Source organism: Herpailurus yagouaroundi, unplaced genomic scaffold, assembly GCF_014898765.1.
Source record: "Herpailurus yagouaroundi ecotype Mexico unplaced genomic scaffold, PumYag 191, whole genome shotgun sequence".
NCBI classification, from domain to species: domain Eukaryota; kingdom Metazoa; phylum Chordata; class Mammalia; order Carnivora; family Felidae; genus Herpailurus; species Herpailurus yagouaroundi.
In genome coordinates this window covers 14,540,064-14,563,620 of record NW_024412422.1, presented here as the reverse complement: position 1 = coordinate 14,563,620, position 23,557 = coordinate 14,540,064, and the positions used below count along the sequence as shown (strand labels likewise).

At 45.5% G+C, this 23,557-nt stretch overlaps 1 protein-coding gene across 2 annotated transcripts in view; it reads right to left on the bottom strand.

Moving 5' to 3' along the window:
• Positions 1–23,557, bottom strand: part of DNAH10 (dynein axonemal heavy chain 10) — a 144,042-nt gene that overhangs the window by 92,592 nt on the left and 27,893 nt on the right. The window contains exons 11-19 of one of the 2 annotated variants that reach the window (XM_040444042.1): positions 17,716–17,910; positions 13,921–14,091; positions 11,118–11,294; positions 10,247–10,372; positions 9,198–9,370; positions 8,607–8,758; positions 3,886–4,050; positions 3,062–3,269; positions 918–1,074 (exon numbers count right to left, since the gene is read on the bottom strand). In XM_040444042.1, coding sequence (XP_040299976.1) covers positions 918–1,074; positions 3,062–3,269; positions 3,886–4,050; positions 8,607–8,758; positions 9,198–9,370; positions 10,247–10,372; positions 11,118–11,294; positions 13,921–14,091; positions 17,716–17,910 — 1,524 coding nt within the window. Of the gene's footprint in view, positions 1–917; positions 1,075–3,061; positions 3,270–3,885; positions 4,051–8,606; positions 8,759–9,197; positions 9,371–10,246; positions 10,373–11,117; positions 11,295–13,920; positions 14,092–17,715; positions 17,911–23,557 lie in introns of those variants that run through there. The other variant, XM_040444043.1, reaches the window with a different exon arrangement.

The following is a 23,557-nucleotide window of genomic DNA, read 5'->3' as shown; positions in this document are numbered from 1 at the left end:
GCGGTAGGTGATGGGAAGAAGTTGGAACGGGTGATAAGATAGAGAACAACGAGGAGGAGCCATCAGGGAAAAGTCTGGGGGCAGAAATTTCCAGGCAGAGGGAAGAGTTCACGTAACCATTTCAAGGAGGAGCAAGTGCTGCTGCCGGAGGCCAGTGGGGCTGAGCGCGGGGGAGCACGAGATGTAGCAAGTGAGCTCAGGAAGGGAGGCAGGTGCCAGACTGGGAGCACAGTGAGGAGTTCGGCTTATGTCCGAATGCAATGTAAAGTCGTCGGGGGGTTTGCACAAGAGATCTGACGTGAAGTGATTCGTATTTTAAAAAGAGAATTCTGACCCCCACCCCCCACCCCATGGTGGAGGAGGGGGTGTGGAAACATGCGATCGTCTAGGGTAGGGATGTCGGGAGTCAACCAGACCTCCGATGGGTGGGACAGAGGTGGACGAGAGGAAACCCTAGAATCAGGGCCGGCTCCTGGGCTCCTGGCTCGTGCATCTGGGCTGCTGCGGGTGCCGCTTGCTGCAGTAGGGAAACCGGGGGCAGGGGCAGGGTGCAAGACGGGAAGTCGAGAATTCCACCTTGGACCTGCCAACACCAGGGTCGCAGGGGACACATCGAGGAGGCAAGAGACTTGAAGAGCGGGGTGGGTAGTAGAGAGGTCTGGGCGAGGATGGCATTAAAAGGCACGAGACGGGTCGGGATCACACGGAGAGGAGAAAAGGGAGCCTGGATCGAGCCTTGGGACACCCAGGATCTCGAGGGCTGGAAGAGAAGCCCAGAAGAGGGCAAGAGTCTGGACAAGAAGCAGAGCGGAGCCCATCGTCTCCGCGGCCTCCGCGACGTGCTCCCCAAAGCCGGAGGGCCTGGCGGCCGGTGGCCACAAGCCCCGCTGTGGATCCACAGACCCCTCCGCCCTTACCTTGGTGATCTCCACGCAATTTCGGACACAACGGACGCACATTTTGTCGATCTCATTCGCGTTGGGGTGGAGGATGATCTCGGGCGCCGTCAGGATGGTGTCCGTTTGGAACAGAGGGACGTTTCCCAGGATTAAAGAATTAAAAGACTGCAAATTCCTAAGAGGGGTTAATAAAAAAAAAAAAAAAAAAAAAAAAAACAGACAGACCCAGGACTCAATGGAGTGGAGTATATCCAACACTTGACGGAAACAGCTAGTGTCGCAAAAGTCACACGTGAAAACCCTCTGTGTGGAGTAAGACATTCTGGAGTCATAGCAGGCAATGCGCACTGAGTTTTATCATGTGCCCCCGTTTTGGCCTATACTTATATGTAGTTCATTTCCACTTTTGGGAAGTGAATATCTATGGGTTGAAAGACACCTGAATAACAGCGATGACTTCCAAAAGCTGTTCCACATGGTTTGGGAAAGATGGTCATAAAACTGGCGTTGTCTTCTCCCAGAAAGGGCCCCCCTCTTGTGGCTCACTCCTGGTCCTCAGGATTCAGCTAAAACGCGGCCTCAGGGTGGCTTTCTTGAGCACCCCCTTAAAACGGCCACTCTGTTTCCTGTCCCAAAACACTGTGCTGCTTTATTTCTTCCACAGAAATCATCTTGGTTATGTCTGGGTTCCTGGTGTTTTGTGTCTCTCCTATGAGGATGGAAAAGATCCAGAAGGAGAGGGGCCCTGTCTGGCCTGGTGCCTGACACATGCAGGATCTAAGAAACCTGTGAGTGAATGAATGAGTGAATGAGTGGATGGATAGATGGATGGATGGACGGATCGACAGACGGATCAAGGGAAAGCATAGCATATTAAAAAAGGAAACACTATAGGAGGTGCCCTGTGTAAGAAGCTGCTGCAGAAATCTAAGAAGCAATAATGAAAAACAACAACAACAACAAAAAAAGATAAATGAAACGTGTAGAAAACAGATTTTTGTAAAGGATCAACTTAGTGAAATTTGTCAAACTGGGTCCAGGAAGCAAGACGACCAAAGGTATTTATTTTATTTATTAACGTCTTGTTCCCAAGTGGACTTTAGCAGCTCACAAGAATGCTTTGACTGCAGTAAGAGACCCTAAACTCAAAGTGGGATAAAATAAAGAGACACGTATCACAGATGTTTAGCAAAGTGATGCTGGACCAGGTTCGCATCCTAGCCGTTCTTCTTACAAGGTGTGTGTGTGACCGAGGCTAAGAAAGTCGCTTAATCTTCCAACACACTGTGTCCGGAAAACGAGGGTGAGATTGTAAAAGGAGTATAGCACGAGCCTTCAGAGTAAGCTCTCATACATGTTAGATTCAACTACATACATATACGCAGAGGGTATGTATAGAGTCTAGAGTCACGAGAACGTAACTGACAATGCAATCGTAAATACTTCTACATTTGCTGCATTTAGGCTACAAATTCGGTTCTAAGTTTCCTAGCAGTCAAGGAGAAAAGGGAAATCTTTCAAGTCAACAATCTATAGTATCCACACCGTTTAAAAACAAAACAACAGGGGCGCCTGGGTGGCGCAGTCAGTTAAGCGTCCGACTTCAGCCAGGTCACGATCTCGCGGTCCGTGAGTTCGAGCCCCGCGTCAGGCTCTGGGCTGATGGCTCGGAGCCTGGAGCCTGCTTCCGATTCTGTGTCTCCCTCTCTCTCTGCCCCTCCCCCGTTCATGCTCTGTCTCTCTCTGTCCCAAAAATAAATAAACGTTAAAAAAAAAAATTTAAAAACAAAACAACAAAAAAACAAAAGACAAAAAGAAAAATAATACTTTCTCAGGAGGCTAAGCTCAAAAGGGACACTAGAGAAATTTCTTCGGGGGTCCTTCACATAGAAGACATTGAATGTCCTAGGGCGGCTTCCCAGAATGATCCCACGAGGGATAATTTCCTTTTCCGAACGTTGAGGGGCCTGACAAGAACGTGAGCCAAATTAGAAAGCCATCCTTCCCTCCTGTGAGCAGGAAGCCTCTTTGACCAGAAAGCAGACTTACCGTCCAAATCATTTCTATTCTGCACTTTATGACCCTTCCTTTAACTACTCCCGTGCGTAAACTCCTTTAATCTATGCACACTGCCTTCACGACAGGAAACGAGGTGGACTTACTTCAGGATGAGCTTTGTCAAGACGTCATAAATTTTATGTTCCCAGTATTCGTAATAGAAGGCCAGTTTGGGAGCCTTGCCTGTGTTGGTGTGGATGACCAGACCCTCAACTTTGGTCAGCAGAGGCCCAATGGCAAGATACCACCTGACCATGTGGTCCGCATCTTTGGCCCTTTCTCGCTCAATGTGCTCAAAGAATTCCTTCACGCCTGAAGAGGAAGACACCGGTTACAGTCCTTCGTGAACACGGGGAGGGATGTTACTCGCAGAGCCATCCAAACACTAACTGCAGATCTTAAAAATACAAAAGCAGCCTCTAACCTAGACTGCAAGCAGAAAATACGTCAACGCCAAAAGTTCACAACACGCCCTAAGTAAAAGAATAAATGACAACACAGGGATGTGCATTGCGTGTGCCAAAGCACACCACGTGCAAAAGGCGGCTTTTATTTTCTCTGGGCGATTTTGCTTTTCTTGAATTGCTTTTAGACTCATCTGAGACCGCTTAAAAGATGTTGCTTGAACAAGTAAACGTGAGCCCATAAAAACACAATCTGTGTTACTGTTATGAAGTTATTGCCAAAGTACTACTGGTCCCCACAGAGTCAGGGATCCGTGAAACTAAGCAAGACGTAAAACAGGGCAAAAAGCAAGAATTACTCATGATCCTTTCCAGTAAATGACTAAGACCTTTAGGAATGGTCTTATTCCTAAACAAACGTGGGGGAGGGGTGGGGGGGTGCACGCCTGTGCACACGCAGCCATGACCGATGGGTTCTTTCATTTAATTTCTTCTGTAATCAGAGAATAAGAAATCATATCTACCTGGGAGTTCTTCCTCACTTTTAGCTGCTGGATATTTAAAGAGATTTACAGACTCTATTAACGTCAGCCTGGAAGAAATGTCGTCTGAATTCTTATGAATCTGGTGGACAAGGGACTCGAATTTCCCAATGGCCTGTTTGCACCGAGTTATGTAGTCAGCAATACCTTCGGAAGGAGAAAAGAGAGAAAAGAAAAAGATACTTGGCTTTCAGCTCTTTCTGTCCATACCCTGCCGACCGACATCCAGAATGTTAATATTGGCATCCCTTCCCAGGAGAGACCATGTTCATTCCATCCCCTTGGGTATTCGTGGTAGCAAACATCCACATAGCACCCTCAGGGACTAGGACAAGGAGCCCTGTTCTCAGAGTCAACTGAACGATACATTTCTCCTGCTCAGATTTTAGCAAATCATCATCTAAAGCACTGTGAGGAGAAACAGAAGGTCCAGCTGTTGTCTTCTCACTGGCATGGCAACCTGAACCTACACTCTACCCTGATCCACGTACATCGCCTTTGGCCTGCTGCTTAGACACGTAACCAGCAGGGGCGCATGGGGGGCTCAGTCGGCTAAGCTTCCGACTTCGGCTCAGGTCATGATCTCATGGTTTGTGAGTTTGAGTCCTGCGTCAGGCTCTGTGCTGACAGCTCAGACCCTAGAGCCCAGAACCTGCTTCGGATTCTGTCTCTCCCTCTCTCTCTGCCCCTCCCCTGCTTGTGCTCGTGCTCTCTCTCAAAAAATCAATAAACGTTAAAAAAAATTTTTTTAAAGAAAGAAAAATAACCAGGAATAAGATGAATAGTAAACCTGGATTAAACACATGTGATCGGTCACATTGCGGTCTAAGCATATTATTCTGTCATCAATTTTTTACAACAGTCCTGTGAATTGGGTACTAATATTATGCTGAATTTAAAGATGAGGATATTGAGCCTCCACAAGGTTGAGTCACGTGGGCGGAGCTGGACTTTTAACCCAGGGGTTTAGCTCCAGAGCCCAAGTCCAAACATACATGTTTTCCACACAAAGGAGATAGGAAGAAGAGAAGGAAATGACAAGGAAAAGAAGGGAGAAGATTTGAAAATAAGGGAAAGAGGAAGAAGGGGGAAAAAGAAGAGCAAAAGTGCCTTTTTAAAAAACTAAAGGGAACTTCTACTTCCAGGAAGAGGGAGGAGATGTGCTTTTCCTTATTCCTCCTGCTAATCACAGTTGAGAACCCTGCACATTATCTATCAAACAAACATAAGACTCTAAAAAAGTGGAGAGAAGCCAACTGGCTACGGACCTTGGGTCCCCACTCTGGGACCCAAGGGTTCACAGTGATGAATTTCCTGGGTTCTTTTTCCTTCTGTATCTCAGATGCGGAGCTGAAGCCAAAGTCCAAAAAGAAGCCTGCTCTCTTTAGCCACAGGACCAGGAAAGGGACATCCTGGCAAGACAGAAAATTGTACAGTCACTGCTCTACTCCAAACTCCATAGACAAAACCATGACCTCACTCAAACTCATCCCAGTAAGAGCCAGCTGAAGAGCCTAGATTTCCACCTTCATAAAACTGTGATGAGGCACCCCAATGTCTCTGCCCCTCATGCCTGTCATGATCGCATCAGAGAAGGCCATGGAGGCAGACGGAATTACATTAAAAAATTATCTGTATTTCTATAGACTAGTGGCAAACATATGGACACCAAAATTAAAAACGCAGTATCATTTACAACCATTCAACAAAAAATTAAATACTTCAGCATAAATCTAACAAAACACGTACAAAACTTGTATGTTAAAAATGACACAGTGCTAATGAAAGAAATCAGGGGCATCTGGGTGGCTCAGTCAGTTGAGCATCCAACCTCAGTTCAGGTCATGATCTCATGGTTCCTGGGTTCAAGCCCCACATTGGGCTCTGTGCTGACATCTTGGAGCCTGGAGCCTGCTTCAGATTCTGTCTCCCTTTCTCTCTGCCCCTCCCCTGCTTGCATATTCTCTCTCTCTCAAAAGTAAGTAAACATTAAAAACATGTTTTAAAATTAAAAAAAAATAAATCAAAGATCTAAATAAATGGAAAGATATACCATGTTCATGGATCACAAAGCTCAACCCAGTACAGATATCAATTTTCCCCAAACTGATATACCGAGGTAACACAAAATCCCAGCAAGCATTTTTTGGTAGATACAGACAAGATTATTCTAAAATTTATATGGAAAAACAAAGAAACTGGAACAGCCAAAACAATTTGCTTAAGAGAAAAAATGGGTAGAATCGGGCTACCTACCCAATTTCAAGACTTAGCATATAGCTACAGACACATAGATCAACAGAACACAAAACCCAGAAACAGACCCATACAAATATGACCAACTGGTGTTTTACAAAGGTGCAAATGCAACTTAACGGGAAAAAGTCACCCTCTTCAACAAATGATGCTGAAGCAATTGGATAGCCATAGTCAAGGAGGAGGAGGAGAAATTAGCCTCACCTTAAGCCTCACACTTTGTACAAAACAAAAAAAGTCAAGATTGATCACAGACTTACCTATAAAATATAAAATTATAACATACTTGGAAAAAAAAGGAGAAAATCTTTGGGATGTCAGTCTAGGCAAAAAGAGTCCTTAGACTTGACACCAAAAGCATGATCCGTAAAAGGAAAACTTGATAAATTGGGGTTCTCAAAATTTTAAACTTTTGCTCTGCAAAAGATGCTGTTAGGAGAATGAAAACACAAGCTACAGACTGGGAGACAATATCTGCAAACCACGTATCCCACAAAAGGCTAGTATCTAAACCATATAAAGAACTCTCAAAGTAAAAAAGCAAACAATATAATTAGAAGATGGGCAAAAACACAGACATCTCACCAAAAAAGACATACAGATGGCAAAGAAGCACACGAAACGATTCTCGGCATCATTCCCCAATATAGAAATGCAAATCAAAGCCACAACGAGATCATCACAGAGCTACATGATGGCTACAATTTTTTAAAAATAGTGATAATACCAAAATACTGGCCAACATCCAGAAAAAGTGGAACACACATTGCAGGTGGAAATATAAGATGGCACAGCCAGCTCCACGGCAATTAATTAAAAAAAAAAAAAAAAGACTAAATATGCGAGTAGTATGGGACCCAGAAACTGCACTCTTGAGCACTTATCCCAGTGAAATGAAACTCACGCTCACATAAAACCCCACACACAAATGGCTTTATGGCACAAACGTCTACTCATCATAGCCAAACCTGGAAGCAACCCAGATATCCTTCAACAGGTGAATGGCTAACCTAACTGTGCACATTGAAACCATGAGATTTCAGTCACCAGAGGAACACACTACCGATATGTGCAACGTCTTGGACGACCCTCCAGAGAATCAGGCTAAGGTGGCAAAGTCAACCCAAAAGGGCATATATGATTTCCTTTATAGAGCGCTCTTGAAATGACGAAATTATAGAAATGGAGAATGGATTCGCGATTGCATGGGTTGAGGCTAGGAATGGGAGTGAGGTGGGTAGGACTTTAAAAGGGCAACATGTGGGGTCCCTGGGTGGCTCAGTCAATTGAGCGTCCGACTTCAGCTTGGGTCATGATCTCGCGCTCCGTGAGTTCGAGCCCCGCGTCGGGCTCTGTGCTGACAGCTCGGTGCCTGGAGCCTGCTTCGAATTCTGTGTCTCCCTCTCTCTCTGCCCCTCCCCCGCTTATGCTCTCTCGCTCACTCTCTCTCTCTCTCTCTCTCTCTCTGTCAAAATAAATAAACATTAAAAAAAATTTTTTTTTAAAAGGGCAACATGTAGAGCGCCTGAGTGGCTCAGTTGGTTGAGCGTCCGACTTTGGCTCATGTCATGATCTCACAGTTTGTGAATTCCAGCCCCACGTCGGCCTCTGTGCCGACAGCTCAGAGCCCGGAACCTGCTTCAGATTCTGTGTCTCCCTCTCTCTCTGCCTGCCTCTTTCTCTCTCTCAAAAATAAATAAACATTAAAACTTTTTTTTATATAGGGGCGCCTGGGTGGCTCAGTCAGTGAAGCGTCTGACTTCGGCTCAGGTCATGATCTCACAGCTCATGGGTTCGAGCCCTGCATCAGGCTCTGTGCTGACAGCTCAGAGCCTGGAGCCTGCTTCCGATTCTGTGTCTCCCTCTCTCTCTGCACCCCCGCTCCCTGCTCACACTCTGTCTCTCTCCCTCTCTCAAAAATAAACATTAAAATTTTTTTTAATTTTTTTTAATAAATATAAATAAAAGGGCAACATGAGTTATCGCTGCGGCATGGAAATGCTCTGTGCCTCAACTGTCAACACATCTGAGTTGTGAGTTGTACTATAGTTTTGCAAGAAGTTACTGCCAGGGCACTGGGCAAAGGGTAAACAGGACCTCTCTGTATTAATTCTCACAACTGGGTGTGAATCTATAAATTATCTCAAAATTAAAATTTTTAATATTAGAAAATAGAAAAATATTAGGAAAAACAGTAAAGGCTGCTTTATTTTTGGAGGAGAAAGCACTGGGTCAGCAGGGTGTCCAAATCTTGTCTTCAGTCCCCACAAAAGCCTTGAGATGAATTCCAAGTTCCACCAAATATAAATGATTAATATTCAAAACCTGGGTGTTGACCGTGTCTATAGACATGCAAAGATTATAATTCAACTAAAATAACCTACAAGCATATATTTTTTGCATTCCAAAGTCTAAAAGGCAATGAATAGGAGGATGAATTATGTTACCTAGTGAGTTCCAGTTTAACCTCTTATATCCAGACCTAAACACTCTTATCAACTCCTGGGAATGATCGTCGAGAAGCAGAGCCTCTGCCTCATTTAACTTTCCTACGAGCATGTGATAATGATCCAGCATACGCTGTATTCCGTCTGTGTACCTGTGTGTTACAGGAAAGTCATTGACATGAGGACACACAACAGAGCTCGTAAACAGCTTACCCTTTATCTAGGTTACCAAAGACCTTTCACCAGCCTAAAACTTTGATCGAAAGATTTGCAGAAATTTAAAACAATGCCAACCTTCCCACTAACTTCCTTTTCTGGAAAATATCGGTATACTTCTCATTGGGAAGTGTTTGTTTGTTTGTTTTTAACACATAACAGGTTTGTTATTGTTACTTTCAGGTGAATGGATAGATACACAGTTCACACATTGCTTCGTTTTAATTTCCAGCATGGTAAATACCGGTAGCTATAAAATGCAGACAAATGAAAGCAGGAGGGGGTGGGGTTCTCAATAATTTGTAACGGAATGGAATAGAAAGGGGTCCTGAGATCAAAAAGTTCCCTGTTGATTTAAGAGACAGATCTTTTTACCTAAGAAATTTGTCCTCCTGGAGAGCAACATTTCTTGCTAACTCGGGGACGGGGAATCCTAACTGTTCCAAGTACTTTGCTTCGTTAATAATCTCCCTGAGAGCAGGTGAAAAATTTATTACAAACACGGCCCCCTTCTCGGAGTTCGCAGCCTCATCAGCAGCGGCAGAAGTCTGTGGAAGAGACATTTCACAAGCATGGCAAGGACGGTCCAAGAAGCGGTCCAGACGACCCAAGTTCAACGTAAATTTGCAGACGATCCGCGTAGGGCCCTTGATGCCCTGATAGACCGGGAGGCGGGCTGGAGCTAGCTAGAGCACATATTTTGTTCAGTGAACAGGGTTTAAGGAATTCGACGTAGCCACCCACGTCCAAAAAGTGGTCAATCGCATGCAAATCAGGAATTCTGGCTTCCCTGGAAAAACCAGGAACGCTGACAAGCAGAGACCGGGATTGAGCAGGAGCTGCCCCTTTCGATGGGACCCAAGCCGTCTCCAGTCTGGCCCTCTGCACTCATTTCGGAACCTACTTCAGGGTTTCAGAGGCCACACACCTAGAGATGCTGTGCCCGGGTCTCTCCTCCCTCACGGCTAGTATTTCTTTACGGAGCGTCTGCTGGGCAGCAGGCTCCGGCTAAAGCACTGTACATAAGGGAAGGGTGAATCGTGCAAAATGGTGTTTTTTTTTCCGTAGCTCAACTGTCAGCCATTTCACACCCGGTTCAGCTAATACTTTGTGTGTTGATGTCATCTGATGCAACTCATTTTACAAATGGGGAAACTGAGGCTCGGTGCGAAGCCGCTCGCCCACAGAGTCAGCAGGGCTGCCGGATTCGGGCGCATTTCCTAACCGTGACCTTATGCTGCCTCCGCCTCCTCCCTCTCTGCCCCTGTCCTCTCCTCCCCGGACAACCTTGGCCCTTCTCCGTCTTCCACTTGGAAATACCTATCAACGGCAAACCGTGCCGACAAACCAGACCTCCAGAAAATCGCAGACGCCATCACCTAACCTGACCGCCACGATCTGGACAAGGGTCTGGAAGTACGTACCTTAGTAAGCAGACTCTTCTTCATCAGATTCGGCAGGGCCTGTTCCGTTACCTCTTTCCACAGCTCATACTTTCTGTCTTCATAGTCTTTCATTGTCCAACCCACCTCCAAGTACTTCTGTCTCACCTGTCAAAGAACTCAGCAATCGTCAGTTTGTCCTCAGAAATCTAACACCTTTTCCTCTCTTTCTCTCACTCTATTAAAAAAAAAAATGTTAGTGCATTTTGCAAAAACAAGTATACAGATTTCCAAGAATTTTGCAGGGTATGTATGAGAAGGTATGGCTTGAAATCCAGGCCGACAAGTAGAGATCAGCAGACCTCAGCCCAAGAGCTAAGAACGGCTTTTACCTTTTCAAATTTATGTTTAACGTTTATTTGTTTTTGAGAGGGAGAGCATGCACAAGAAGGGGAGGGGGAGAGAGAGACACACACAGAATCCGAAGCAGGCTCCAGGCTCTGAGTTGTCAGCGCAGAGCCCAACGTGGGACTCGAACTCACGAACCGCGAAATCGTGACCTGAGCTGTTGGACGCTTAACCGACTGAGCCACCCAGGCACCCCTACTCTCTGGACCTTTCAAGAAAAGATTTGTCGACCCCTTCTATATAACATTCAAAACCCCATGGGTGGGGGAGGAACAGTATTATCAGAAAGATGGTCACCCTCCAGAGAAGCTGAAAATCAAGTTCAGGGAGAAGCCCACGTGCCTGTTACCTGGAAGATATCATATGTACAATCATATGTATGAGCCTGAAATCAGGGACCACAGGAAAGGCCTTCTAAGTCGCAGGCCAGGATTTGCTTCTCACACCGGCGGCTCTAGGTCGCCCGTGAGATACGCCCGGCGACAGTTCCGGGGAAGAAACATACCTCTCTTCCTCGGTCACTCTCCAATATCTCCTCCACTTCCTGAAATCGGAGGATGGTGTGCTTGATCCGAAAGAACAGGGACCGTTCCCAGTAGATTGCACCTGCTACCGGAGGGTGGTTCTTCCACAGTGGCGGGTTGTCCAGGTTCTGAACAAAGAGTTTATTAACTATGTCGATCTGAAAAGCAATCAAAAGTGGTCTGTGATATGCATCACCATGTTCGCCAAGAAAGATTTAACTTGAGATGTAGGTCTTTACATTTTTAATGTTTATGTATTGGGGGGGGGGGGGGACAGGGCAGAGAGAGAGGGGAGAGAGAATCCCAAGCAGCCGTCAGCACAGAGCCCGATGCGGGGCTCGAACTCATGAACTGTGCGATCATGACCTGAGCCGAAACCGAGAGTCGGATGCCCAACTGACTGAGCCACCCAGGCGCCTCAAAGTTTACCATGTTTAAATGCATTTCAGTGGCATTAAGCACATTCACACTGTCACACAACCACCACCTGCATCCACCTCCCATGAAACACTAACTCCCCCTCCTCCTCCCCTGGTCGCTGGTGCTCTCTACTTCCTGCCTCCGGGAATCTGACTCCTCTAAACACCTCATGTAAGTGGAATCATACAGTAATTGGGGTTTTTTTGACTGGCTTATCTCACTTAACATAATGTCTTCAGATTCATCCATGTTGGAGCATGTGTCACAATGTCTTTTCTTGGGGCGCCCGGGGGGCTCTGTCGGTTGGGCGTCGGACTTCAGCTCAGGTCCTGATCTCACAGTTCGTGGGTTCGGGCCCCAGGTTGGGCTCTGTGCTGACAGCTCAGAGCCTGGAGCCTGTTTCAGATTCTGTGTCTCCCTCTCTCTGACCCTCCCCTGCTCATGCCCATGCTCTGTCTCTCTCAAAAATAAACATTAAGGGGCACCTGAGTGGCTCAGTCAGTTAAGCGTCCGACTTCAGCTCAGGTCATGATTTCACAGTTAGTGGGTTCGAGCCCCACGTCAGACTCTGTGCTGACAGCTCGGAGCCCGGAGCCTGCTTTGGATTCTGTGTCTCCCCGTCTCTCTGCCCCTCCCATGCTCATGCTCTGTCTCTCGATAATAAGTAAACATTAAAAAAAAATAACAAAAAATAAACATTAAAAAAATTTTAATACATAAATAAAAATTTTTAAAAGAAAAAGAATATCCTTCCTTTCTAAGGCTGGGAATATTCCATTGTATGGACAGACCACATTTTATGTATCCATTCATCTATCACAGTTCATGAGTTCAGGCCCCATGTCGGGGTGTGCCCTGACAACATGGGGCCTGGTTGGATTCTCTCTCTCCCTTCCCTCCCCCGCTTGCTCTCTCTCTCTCCCTCAAAATAAATAAACATTTAAAAAAAGCATACTTTTCAATTTTTTAGGGTATACACCCAGAAGTGAACTTGGTGGACCACATGGTCTGGACCTGTATTTTATTATTTTTTAAGTTAATTTTTGAGAGAAAGAGAGAGAGAGGAGAGAAACAGAGCACGAACCGGGGAGGGGCAGAGAGAGAGAAGGAGAGAGAGAGAGAGACACAGAATCCGAAGGAGGCTCCTGGCTCTGAGCTGTCAGCACAGAGCCTGATGCTGGGCTTGAACTCACGAGCTTCGAGATCATGAGCTGAGCTGAAGTCAGACACTTAAACGACTGAGCCCCCCAGGTGCCCCTGGACCTGCATTTTAAAAGAAGCATCTCCACACTCTCACGTGGGTAATTAGATGTGGGAGACAGAATAACATCCCTCCCCCCATCCCCCAGGCATCCCTGGTCCCGATGCCCAGAATCTGTAAATTTACTACATTACATGACAAAGGGGAATTGAGGTTGACAATCAGCTGACCTTATAATAGGACAAGACCCCGGATCATCTGAGTGGGCCCAAGGTAATCACAAGGGCCCTTACAAAAGGAAGGAGGAGGCAGAAGAGAGGGTCAGAGTCTTTCCCCAGGCGAAGTGGGACTGGCCATCGCTGGCTTTGGAGATGGAAAGGGGCCATGAATCCCTAAAAGCTGGGGGGAAAAAAAACCAGGAGATCGAATCTCCCTAGAGACTCCAGAAAGGCTACAGCCCTGCTGACTCCTTGTTTTCAACCCAATGCAACCACTGTAGACTTCTGACCTTCAAAGCTTCACGTAAAATAACAAACCTTTACTACAAAGTAAAGGTTTTTACTACAAAGTTCGTAGTCTCTTGGTACTGCATCAAGAGGAAACCACATATTTGGAGACCAGTTTGTCCCTTTGTATTTTGCTAACTGACGTTGACCAAATTATTTCACATATTCTCATTTCATCCTCTGAATAAGATGATAAGTTGGGTGTTTTTGTTTTTGTTTTTGTTTGTCTCTTTCTCCCACTCGGTACTTGAAGGAAAAATCTGTGTTTCATTTATCTATCTCTGTGCCTAACACCATACCCGGAAATACGTGAGCACCGGATACATCATTCTGAATTAAAATGCAGATACATACATGATCTCGGCACACGATTAGCTAGGACTTCTGCTGTTATTAATGTGATTATTACAACTACAAACTCGTACAGAGCCCATCACAATGTAAGGTATATATTATACTTGATAAATTCTTACTGAATTTCCTCACTAAATAACCCCACTTTGTTTTGGTGATCTGTGGCATGTGACACGCTCACTGGGGAAAATTCCACAGTCTCTCTGGATTTGAATAGGAGACACAGACAATGGCCCCATTCAGCTCTCCACATTTTGCCCAGTGTCCTTCCACTGCTCTGGCACCTGTCGATCTTTCAATTACCTCTTTCCAATACTGTGCCAGGATATCATTAAATTTCATCATCATTTGCCGATTAATAGCGTCCCGTGAACGAATATGCTTAAATTTTAGAAGCATGTCAAACGCTGCTTCAGCTGATCGAAGTGTCTTAAAAGATTCATCAATAAAATTTTTTGCTTCTTTTTCAATAACCTGCCAAAAAAAAAAAAAAAGCAAAAGTCAGAAACACAGCCCTCGTGTCCCCGTAATTATCCTGCAAAAACAAAGGGGCAAGAAATAAGCAAAAAACAAATTTGTGACTTGCGATAGATTTCCCTTGTGCTTTAGTGGGAGCTAGCACCCAGTTAAAAACAGTAGACTGGCGGGCGCCTGGGTGGCTCAGTCGGTTAAGCGTCCGACTTCAGCTCAGGTCACGATCTCGCGGTCCGTGAGTTCGAGCCCCGCGTCGGGCTCTGGGCTGATGGCTCAGAGCCTGGAGCCTGCTTCTGATTCTGTGTCTCCCTCTCTCTCTGCCCCTGCCCCGTTCATGCTCTGTCTCTCTCTGTCTCAAAAATAAATAAAACATTAAGAAAAAAAAATTAAAAAAAAAAAACAGATTGGCCACATTGGTTTTCTGTTCCCCTCCCCTCGTTCCACTCAAAATGGTAGGAAGGAAATTTTTTTTAAGTGTTAACTCCTACAAACAAAGAAAGCAGAAGACGACACAACAGGAGAGAAGATAGTTCAGGAGTCTTAGGCAGATGGAAAGTAACTCTACAGAAGGCAGAGGATTACAACGAAATGTTGGCAACAGGGGAACAGGCAGGTACCAGTTTACTCCCCACGAAACCTCCATGAACGTTTGGAGACACAAGGCACCAGGAAGGTGAGGGGCAAACACAGGATCCCTTCTCCGCCCTGCACAGCCAGGCCACCATGTATCCTCTATACCCTCATCCCGCCCCAGTCTATGAAGAGTGTAAGGTTAGTTCTAGAAAAATTAAATCAGAAGGACAGCAGAGTTGTGATAATGCTAGAAGCTAGAAATCAATGAACAATACCCTCAATATCTGAAGAAAAGTTATTTCTTTTTTGTTTGTTTGTTTAAGTCTTAATTTGAAAGACTGAGAGAGCACAAGCAGGGGAGGGGCAGAGAGACAGGAAGAATCCCAAGCAGGATCCATGCTATCAGCACAGAGCCCAATGCAGGGCTTGAACTCTGGTCATGTGAGATCATGACCAGAGCCAAAATCAAGGGTCAGGCACCCAACCGACTTAGCCATCCAGACGCCCCCCCCAAAGAAAAGTTACTTCAATCTTAAATTCTGTACCCAACTTTATTCCAGAATTCACACAAGACATAAAAGAGAGATGTCCCATGAAACCTTTCTTAGGAAGATACTAAAAAATGTGCTTCAGTTGGGGCGCCTGGGTGGCGCAGTCGGTTAAGCGTCCGACTTCAGCCAGGTCACGATCTCGCGGTCCGTGAGTTCGAGCCCCGCGTCAGGCTCTGGGCTGATGGCTCGGAGCCTGGAGCCTGTTTCCGATTCTGTGTCTCCCTCTCTCTCTGCCCCTCCCCCGTTCATGCTCTCTCTCTGTCCCAAAAATAAATACACGTTGAAAAAAAAATTTTTTTTTTAAATTAAAAAAAAAAAATGTGCTTCAGCGAAACAAAGGCCTAAACAAGAAAAGAGGAAGATGTGAAATCTAGAAAACAGGATCCAATACAGAGGAGAAAAGATGAGAAGTCCTCGGGTGACTACTTTGCAATAAATCTAAAGAGCAAACAATATAGACTGGGACAGAAGGACAGAGAGCTCTGGGACAAAGGCCTCTAGGAAAATAGTAACACTCATATTTTTAAGCAGACAGAACCCATTATTGATAAATACGTGGCAGAGATGTTAGAGCAGTTGGGGAAAAAAATAACAGGTATGTAAATAACCAGGCAAATAAAAATAAAAGCAATGATTAACTTCAGGAAAAATGAAGGGTTGAACAAGAAAGGCAGTGTGCTTATGATGTGCTTCTTGGCTCAGCAGTGAACACTGTTTGCACAGACATAAGGAGTAAACACTAATCATTAATTTAGCCAAAAGTTATGATAAATCTCTGTTAGATGACAGAGGGCAAGTGGGTATGGGGAAGGAGTAGGACAGTAAAGTCCATATCTACTCTGAAAAGTTAACAGTTGTCTAAAACTGATTATATTAGATACATCAGGAAATAACCACATTGGCAGGTTCTTTAGGAAATATGAAGGTGAACAACAAAAGAAACATCTAGAATTGTGAAAAATGACATCAAGAATGGGAATGGAGAAGGTTAAGCATGGGGCTGTTTTTTCTTATTATTTGCCTTTTAGTATTCCTTGACAAAGTGACTTCAATGAAAAATTCAATTTAAAAATTAGTAACACTTAGGGGCACCTGGGTGGCTCAGTCAGTTACCGTCTGACTTCAGCTCAGGTCACGACCTCACGGTTTGTGGGTTTGAGCCCCACGTCAGACTCTGAGCTGACAGCTCAGAGCCTGAAGCCTGCTTCAGATTCTGTGTCTCCCTCTCTCTCTCTCTGCCCCTCCCACACTTGTGCACTCCATCCCTCCCTCTAACTAAATAAACATTTTTAAAAATAAAAATTAGGGGCGCCTGGGTGGCGCAGTCGGTTAAGCGTCCGACTTCAGCCAGGTCACGATCTCGCGGTCCGGGAGTTCGAGCCCCGCGTCAGGCTCTGGGCTGATGGCTCAGAGCCTGGAGCCTGTTTCCGATTCTGTGTCTCCCTCTCTCTCTGTTCCTCCCCCATTCATGCTCTGTTTCTTTCTCTCTCTCTCTCTCTTTCTAAAAATAAGTAAATATTAAATTAAAAAATAAATAAAAATAACACTTAAAACAAAATAGAAGCTGAGACTACACCGGATGTAATTAAAATGGAAATGTTTAGATAACCCAAGAACAGTCTGGGGTTGCCCATATAAAAAGATGCTCTGGTTATAAAAACAATTACTCAAGACCTAAAATGGGGACGCTGCTGATGTGCCTCCCACATGAAGCTGAAAGAGTAACCACGATGGACCATACACCATCCTATCACGCTGTGTGGTGTGAAACCATATTCTCAGCTACAGCCTCTCTCTGACAGGTTCTGCTTCCCCCATACCCCAGGCCACAACCTCCTATATCATCTCCCCACCTCCTCTCATTCCCCAGCCTAAATCAGCCTATGCTGTGACCAGAAGAACCTTCCTCAACCATAATTCTGATTACCTCACTCTATAACCTCAGTGGCTCCCTACTGCCTACTAAATCAAGTCCCATTCCGCAGCCTCCTATGTCCTCCCCAATTATACAGCAAACCCACCTTTGTAGAGATGCTACTGTGTGTAGTTTGACTTAACCTTATTCTGCCTAGAGATAGGAATGGGGACAAAAAAGATTAAGGAATGTTCATTTTTATCTTATATTCCTCGGTATCATTTGTTTTTATTTATTTATTTATTTAAATTCAAGTTAGTCGACATACATGTGTAGCATTGGTTGCAGAAGTAGAACCCAGTGATTCATCCCTCATATATGACGCCCCGTGCTCATCCCAACAAGTGCCCTCCTTAATGCCCATCATCCGTTTAGCCCACCCCCCCACCTACCTCCCCTGCAGCAATCCTCGGTCCAGTCTGTATTTAAGACTCTCTTATGGTATTGCCTCTGTTTTTTACAAGTGAGCAGGTATTACTTTTAGTGATTAAAAAAAAAAAAAATCCTAAGCATAACGAAACAAATTTAACATGGGGGAACCATGGTACCCACTTCCAAGATCAAATCTATAGGTGAGTTACTTGCCAAAACTTCAATCTTGAATTCATCCATCACATATTTCCAGTACTGGGAAGACTTGATGCTGAAGGGGTCAAAGGTCAGGTTTTCCATGGGGGTGACCAGGCTGTCCACCCTGCACAGGACATCGTCAATGCGCTTGGGATCCCCCGTCACTGCCTTTAGTTCTGGACCAAATATATTGTAAAATTCCTCCATAACCTGTCCAAACAAACAAAACACAGGGAGGCTGCCTTTCGGTTTTCCATGAGTGTGTTTAACGTTTATTTACTCTTGAGTGAGAGACAGTGTCGAGCAGGGGAGGGTCAGAGAGGGAGGGAGACACAGAATACGAAGCAGGCTCCAGGCTCCAGGCTCTGAGCTGTCGGCACAGAGCCCGACATGGGGCTGGAACTCCCAAACTGTGAGATCATGACCTGAGCCGAAGTCGGATGTTCAACCGACTGAGCCACCCAGACACCCCAGTAATTTTATCTTTGAACGTGTGTTTTGTAAATGAAATCTGATAGGGCGGCCATGCACACATGTGAGCAGATACGCGGGATCTACTTGTCTGCTTCCACTTTGTCACATACAGCATGGGACGCCCCACAAGCACAGAATTCTAGTGGGCCCACGTACGGCAGTTCAGGGGGTTGGGGGGACATTCGCAGCCAGCACAGGGAAATGTGTCACATCAAAGACAAGTACACGAGGACACAGGCTGCGATGAGAGACCACCTTCTCCCTTCAAGCCGGAGTTTGCTTCCAGAACAGTGGGCTAGGAAACACACCTGATCAGGAAACCTACCATATCGGTTCTGTAACTTCCTGTTACTTCCCCGTGTTGGCCAACTACTCCCCCTGAGCGATGACATAGGACAAAGTTCAGGCAACCCACCCAGCCCTTCCTTACCCGTTGGTAAGCTGGAGGTAGAGAATCCTGGCAGAGTGTGCTCGCACCAAGAAGTGAGAGAGAGAAGGAGTTAAGATGGCAGAGGGGTAGGGGGACCCTGGACCTGCCTGGTCCCTGGAACCCAGCTCGGTCAACATCGTATCATTCTGAGCACCTAGGAAATCAGCCTGAGGATTAAGAGAACAATCTGCACAATTAGAGGGAGAGACCGTGGCAGGTACCAAGAGGCACAGAGACGTGAACTGGGGGAGAGAAGAGCCGCAGTGCCTTGGAGGGGAGGGAGCCCTTTTCGTGGAGAGAAGACAGAGAGAGCGGAGGAGAGAGGGGGTTCGGGTCGTGCAAGAAAAACACCCCCCAAAACCACCGACCGGGGAATCGAGAGAAACGGACTGTCACAAGTTTTTGCAAACAGAGGAGCTCACATTCTGAGGGTCTGGAAGTTTGCACCATTCCCGGACGTCGAGCCGGGCAGACGGGGGGGGGGGGGCGGGGAGAAGACCGGCAACAGCGTGTCAGGTGGGGATCCCCGGGGGTGCACTTGGAGAGAACCTTCCTTCTCAGAGTACATCTGGAAGAGGGCAGATGGCCTCTCCCAGAACAAAAGACTTGGGGGCACACCTGAGCAGCCGATCCACAGCAGGGGACAGAGGCGTGCGCTGAGGGCAGACAACGTGGCCGCAGCTTGTCACTGTGCGTCACCATAAACTCCAGGCACCTACAGGGCCACACAACTGCTTTTCTGGGACCGAACAGAGCCAGGAGCAGCACCGCAAGGGGCTCCTCCAGAGGGAGGAGCAGGTTCTTTAAGATTTGAAGTTTTTCTTTTTTATTTTAAATATTTATTTTGAGAGACAGAGACAGAGACAGAGAGACAGAGACAGAGAGAGAGAGAGAGAGAGAGAGAGAGAGAAAGCAGGATCTATGCTGTCAGTGCAGAGCCCAACGTGAGGCTCAGTCGCACGAAGTGTGAGATCGTGTCCCAATCGGAAACCAAGAGTCAGATGCCCAACCCGCTGAGCCACCCAGGCGCCCCAAGATTGGGAGTTTCGAATCCCAGCCCCACCAGCCTGGGCACAGTCGGCCTGTTGGCAGGGATCTGACGGAAGCCTGGGACACAGGAGGGGAGACCGTTGGCTCTCCTGGGAGGCCTGAGCTCCCCTCCCTGGGGACCGGAGAGCGGGGTGACGCCACCTTCCCTGACCACCAGCACCCGGGACTTCAGCAACCAACACAGCGCCCCCAGTGGAGACTCGAGCTGCTTACATCAGACCACGCCCCCTGCGCCCTGCTGAGCCGTCTGACTGGGCGCCTCTCCCCCAGAGGAGGAGCACAGACCCCCCCACACGCACCCCACCTACTGATCATAGAGGGCTCCAAAGCGTCAGCTTCAGTTCTGAAGCTGGAAATAGGACCAGACTTTCTTTTTTTGTTGTTTTCCTTTGGAATCAGACTTAGAGTTTTTTGTTCATTTGTTTGTATTTTCATTTCCTTCTCTCACTTTTTGTGGGGCTTTTTGGGTTTTTTTTTTTTTAATTTCTTTTTTGAAGTTTATTTATTATTTGAGAGAGAGAGTGCACATGTGAGTAGGGGAGGGACAGAGAGAGAAGGAGAGAATCCCAAGCAGGCTCCACACTCACCACAGAGCCTGACACAGGGCTCGATCCCACAACCCTGGGATCATGACCTGAGCCGCCATCAAGAGTTGAACATTCAACCAACTGAGCCACCCAGGTGCCCCCCTTGTCTCATTTTTTGAATCAGTCTCGTTCTTTCTCTTTTTTTCTCTCGTGGAATCAGGCTTATAGTTGTTTGTCCGTTTGGGGCTTTGGTTCCTTTTCCTTTTCTCTTTTTTTGTATCGAGCTTCCTTTAACAAACAAATCAAAGCGCACATAGTTAAAAGTCCAAAGACTCCTCACTGCAAGCAAGGAGGAGCTCTGCAGAGGACTGACCTGGGGGAAAGAGCAACCAAAGCACAGCAGCACAGTGCCCCATGGCCAGAAACCCTTCCCGAAGCACCAGGCCTGGACCCCCTGGTCCAGGTAGGACCCCCTCAATACAGCAGTATTCTCAAGAGCAAGAAACATAACAAGCTCTCACAATACGCAAAAGACAAAAACCTAGACAAAATGACAAGGCAGAGAATCCCCCCCCCCAAAGGAAGATCAAGAAGAAACCACAGCCAGGGATTTGCTCACAACAGATAGAAGCAATATATCTGAACAAGAATTTAGAACACCAGTCAGAAGAATACTAGCTGGCCTTGAAAAAAAGCACAGAAGACTCCAGAGAAACCCTTGCTACAGAGATCAAAGACCCAAAAACTAGTCAGACTGGAAAAATAAAATGCTGTAACTGAGAAGCAAAACTGACTGGATAGAGTCCCAACAGGATTGAAGAAGCAGAGGAGAGAATAGGTGACGTAGAAGATCGAAGGTTTCAGAATGGGTTAAAAGACCCATCAATATTCCACTTATAAGAGACTCGTGTGAGACCCAAAGACACCCAGATTGAAAGTGAGGGGGGTGGAGAACCATCTACCATCCTAATGACATCAAAAGAAAGTCGGAGTAGCCATACTTATATCAGACAAACTAGATTTTAAACCAAAGACTGTAACAAGAGGTGAAGGAGGGCACTATATCATAATAAAGAGGTCTATCTACCAAGAAGACCTAACAATTGTAAATGAAAACAATGGCTTTAAATGACACACTGGACCAGATGGACTGATGGATATATTCGAAACATTTCATCCTAAAGCAGAATACACATTCTTTTCGAGTGCACATGGAACATTCTCCAGGACAGATTACATACTGGGTCACAAATCCGCCCTCGACAAATACAAAAAGATTGAGATCATACTGTAAGGGTCAAATTGTAGTGTAAGGCTAACGTGTAGCTTGAAAAATAACAGCTTTGTTCTGACACTGAAGGTCAAGAGATAACAGCCTTGCTTCACTCTTGTAAATTATGCTTCATACTGTTATAAATCAGGCTTCGCCGATGAAGGAAACAAAAGCTCAAAGAGAAGAGCATCAGAGGCAAGGTCAAGGAGATCCACTGGTTGCAACTTAGCGGCAAAAAGTCTAAAATAATCACTTCATCCAGAAACTGTTTCTAACTCATCTGGGAACTGCTTCTCTGTTCTGTTCCCAGGTGATGATAAAACGATGTGGTCGGCCATAAAAACTCTGTACCCGGCTGTTCGGGGCCACACTCTTATCAAGAGTGTTGGTCCGGATCGGTCGGCCTTGCCTCTCATTGTAATAAACTTTGTTGTGACTGTCACTGGTGCCCATAGCATTCTGTTTCAGGAGTTGTGTGGATGCAACAATACCATGCATATTTTCAGACCACAACACTATGAAACGTGAAGTCAACCACAAGAAAAAAAATTGGAAAGACCACAAATACATGAAGGTTAAAGAAAATCCTACTAAAGAATGAATGTGTCAACCAGGAAATTAAAGAAGAAATTTAAAAATACATGTAAGCAAATGAAAAAATGAAAATGAAAACATTACAGTCCAAAACCTTTGGGATGCAACAAAGGCAGTCATAAGAGGGAAGTATATAGCAATACAGGCCTTACTCAAGAAGCAAGAAAAGTCTCAAGTACACAACCCAACACCTAAAGGAGCTGGAAAAAGAACAGCGAATAAAGCCTAAAACCAGCAGAAGAAAAGAAATACAGATTAGAGCAGAAATAAACAACACATAAATTAAAAAAAAAAAAAAAAAAGTAAAACAGGACCAACAAAACTAGGAGCTGGTTCTTTGAAAAGAATTAACAAAATTGATAAACTCCTAGCCAGACTTATCAAAAAGAGAAAAGACCAGAAAATAAAATAAAATCGTAAATGAAAGAGGAGAGATCACAACTGACACCACAGAAATACAGACAATTATACGACAGAATATTATGAGTAATTATATGCCAACAAACTGGGAGATCTGGAAGAAAGGGATAAGTTCCTAAAAGCATACAAACTACCGAAATTGAAACAGGAAGAAATGGAAAATTTGAACAGACCCATAACCAGCAAAGAAATTGAATCAGGGGGCACCTGGGTGGCTCAGTAGTTAAGCATCTGACTTCGACTCAAGTCATGATCTCACAATAGATGAGTTCAAGCCCTATATCGGGTGAGCTCATGCCCTGTTTCAGGTGAGCTCGTGTCCTGCATCGGGTGAGCCCCAACCCTGCTTTGGGTAAACATCACAAGCCCCAGTTGAGCCCCACTTCTCTCTCTCTGTCTCTCCCTCCCTCCACCCCCCCCCCATGGGATCCTTTGTCTCTCAAAAGAAAAGAGAGAGAGAAAGAAAGAGAAATTGAATCAGTAGTCAAAAATCTCCCAATAAACAAGAGTCCAGGGACAGATGGCTTCCAAGGGAAATTCTACCAAACATTTAAAGAACTGGGTGGCTCAGTCAGTTAAGTGTCTGACTCTTGATTTCAGCTCAGGTCATGATCTCAAGGTTCATGAGTTCAAGCCCCACATAGGGTTCTGCGTAAGAGCCTGCTTGGGATTCTTTCTCTCCTTCTCTCTCTCCTCCTCCACCACTCATACTTGCACTCTCTCTCTCAAAATAAATAAATAAACTTTAAAAAATAAAGAAAGAAGAATTAATACCTATTCTTCTGAAACTGTTCCAAAAAACAGAAATTGAAGGAAAACTTTCAAACTCATTCTATGCAGCCAGCATTACCTTGATTCCAAAACCAGACAAAGACTCCACTGAAAAAAAGAACTACAGGCCAATATCCTTGATGAACATGGATGCAAAAATTCTCAATAAGATACTAGAAAATTGAATCCAACAGTACATTAAAAGAATTATTTTCCATGATCAAGTGGGATTTATTCCTGGGCTACAGAGGTGGTTCAATATCCACAAATCAAACAATGCGATACACCACATTAATAGAAGAAAGGATACGAACCATA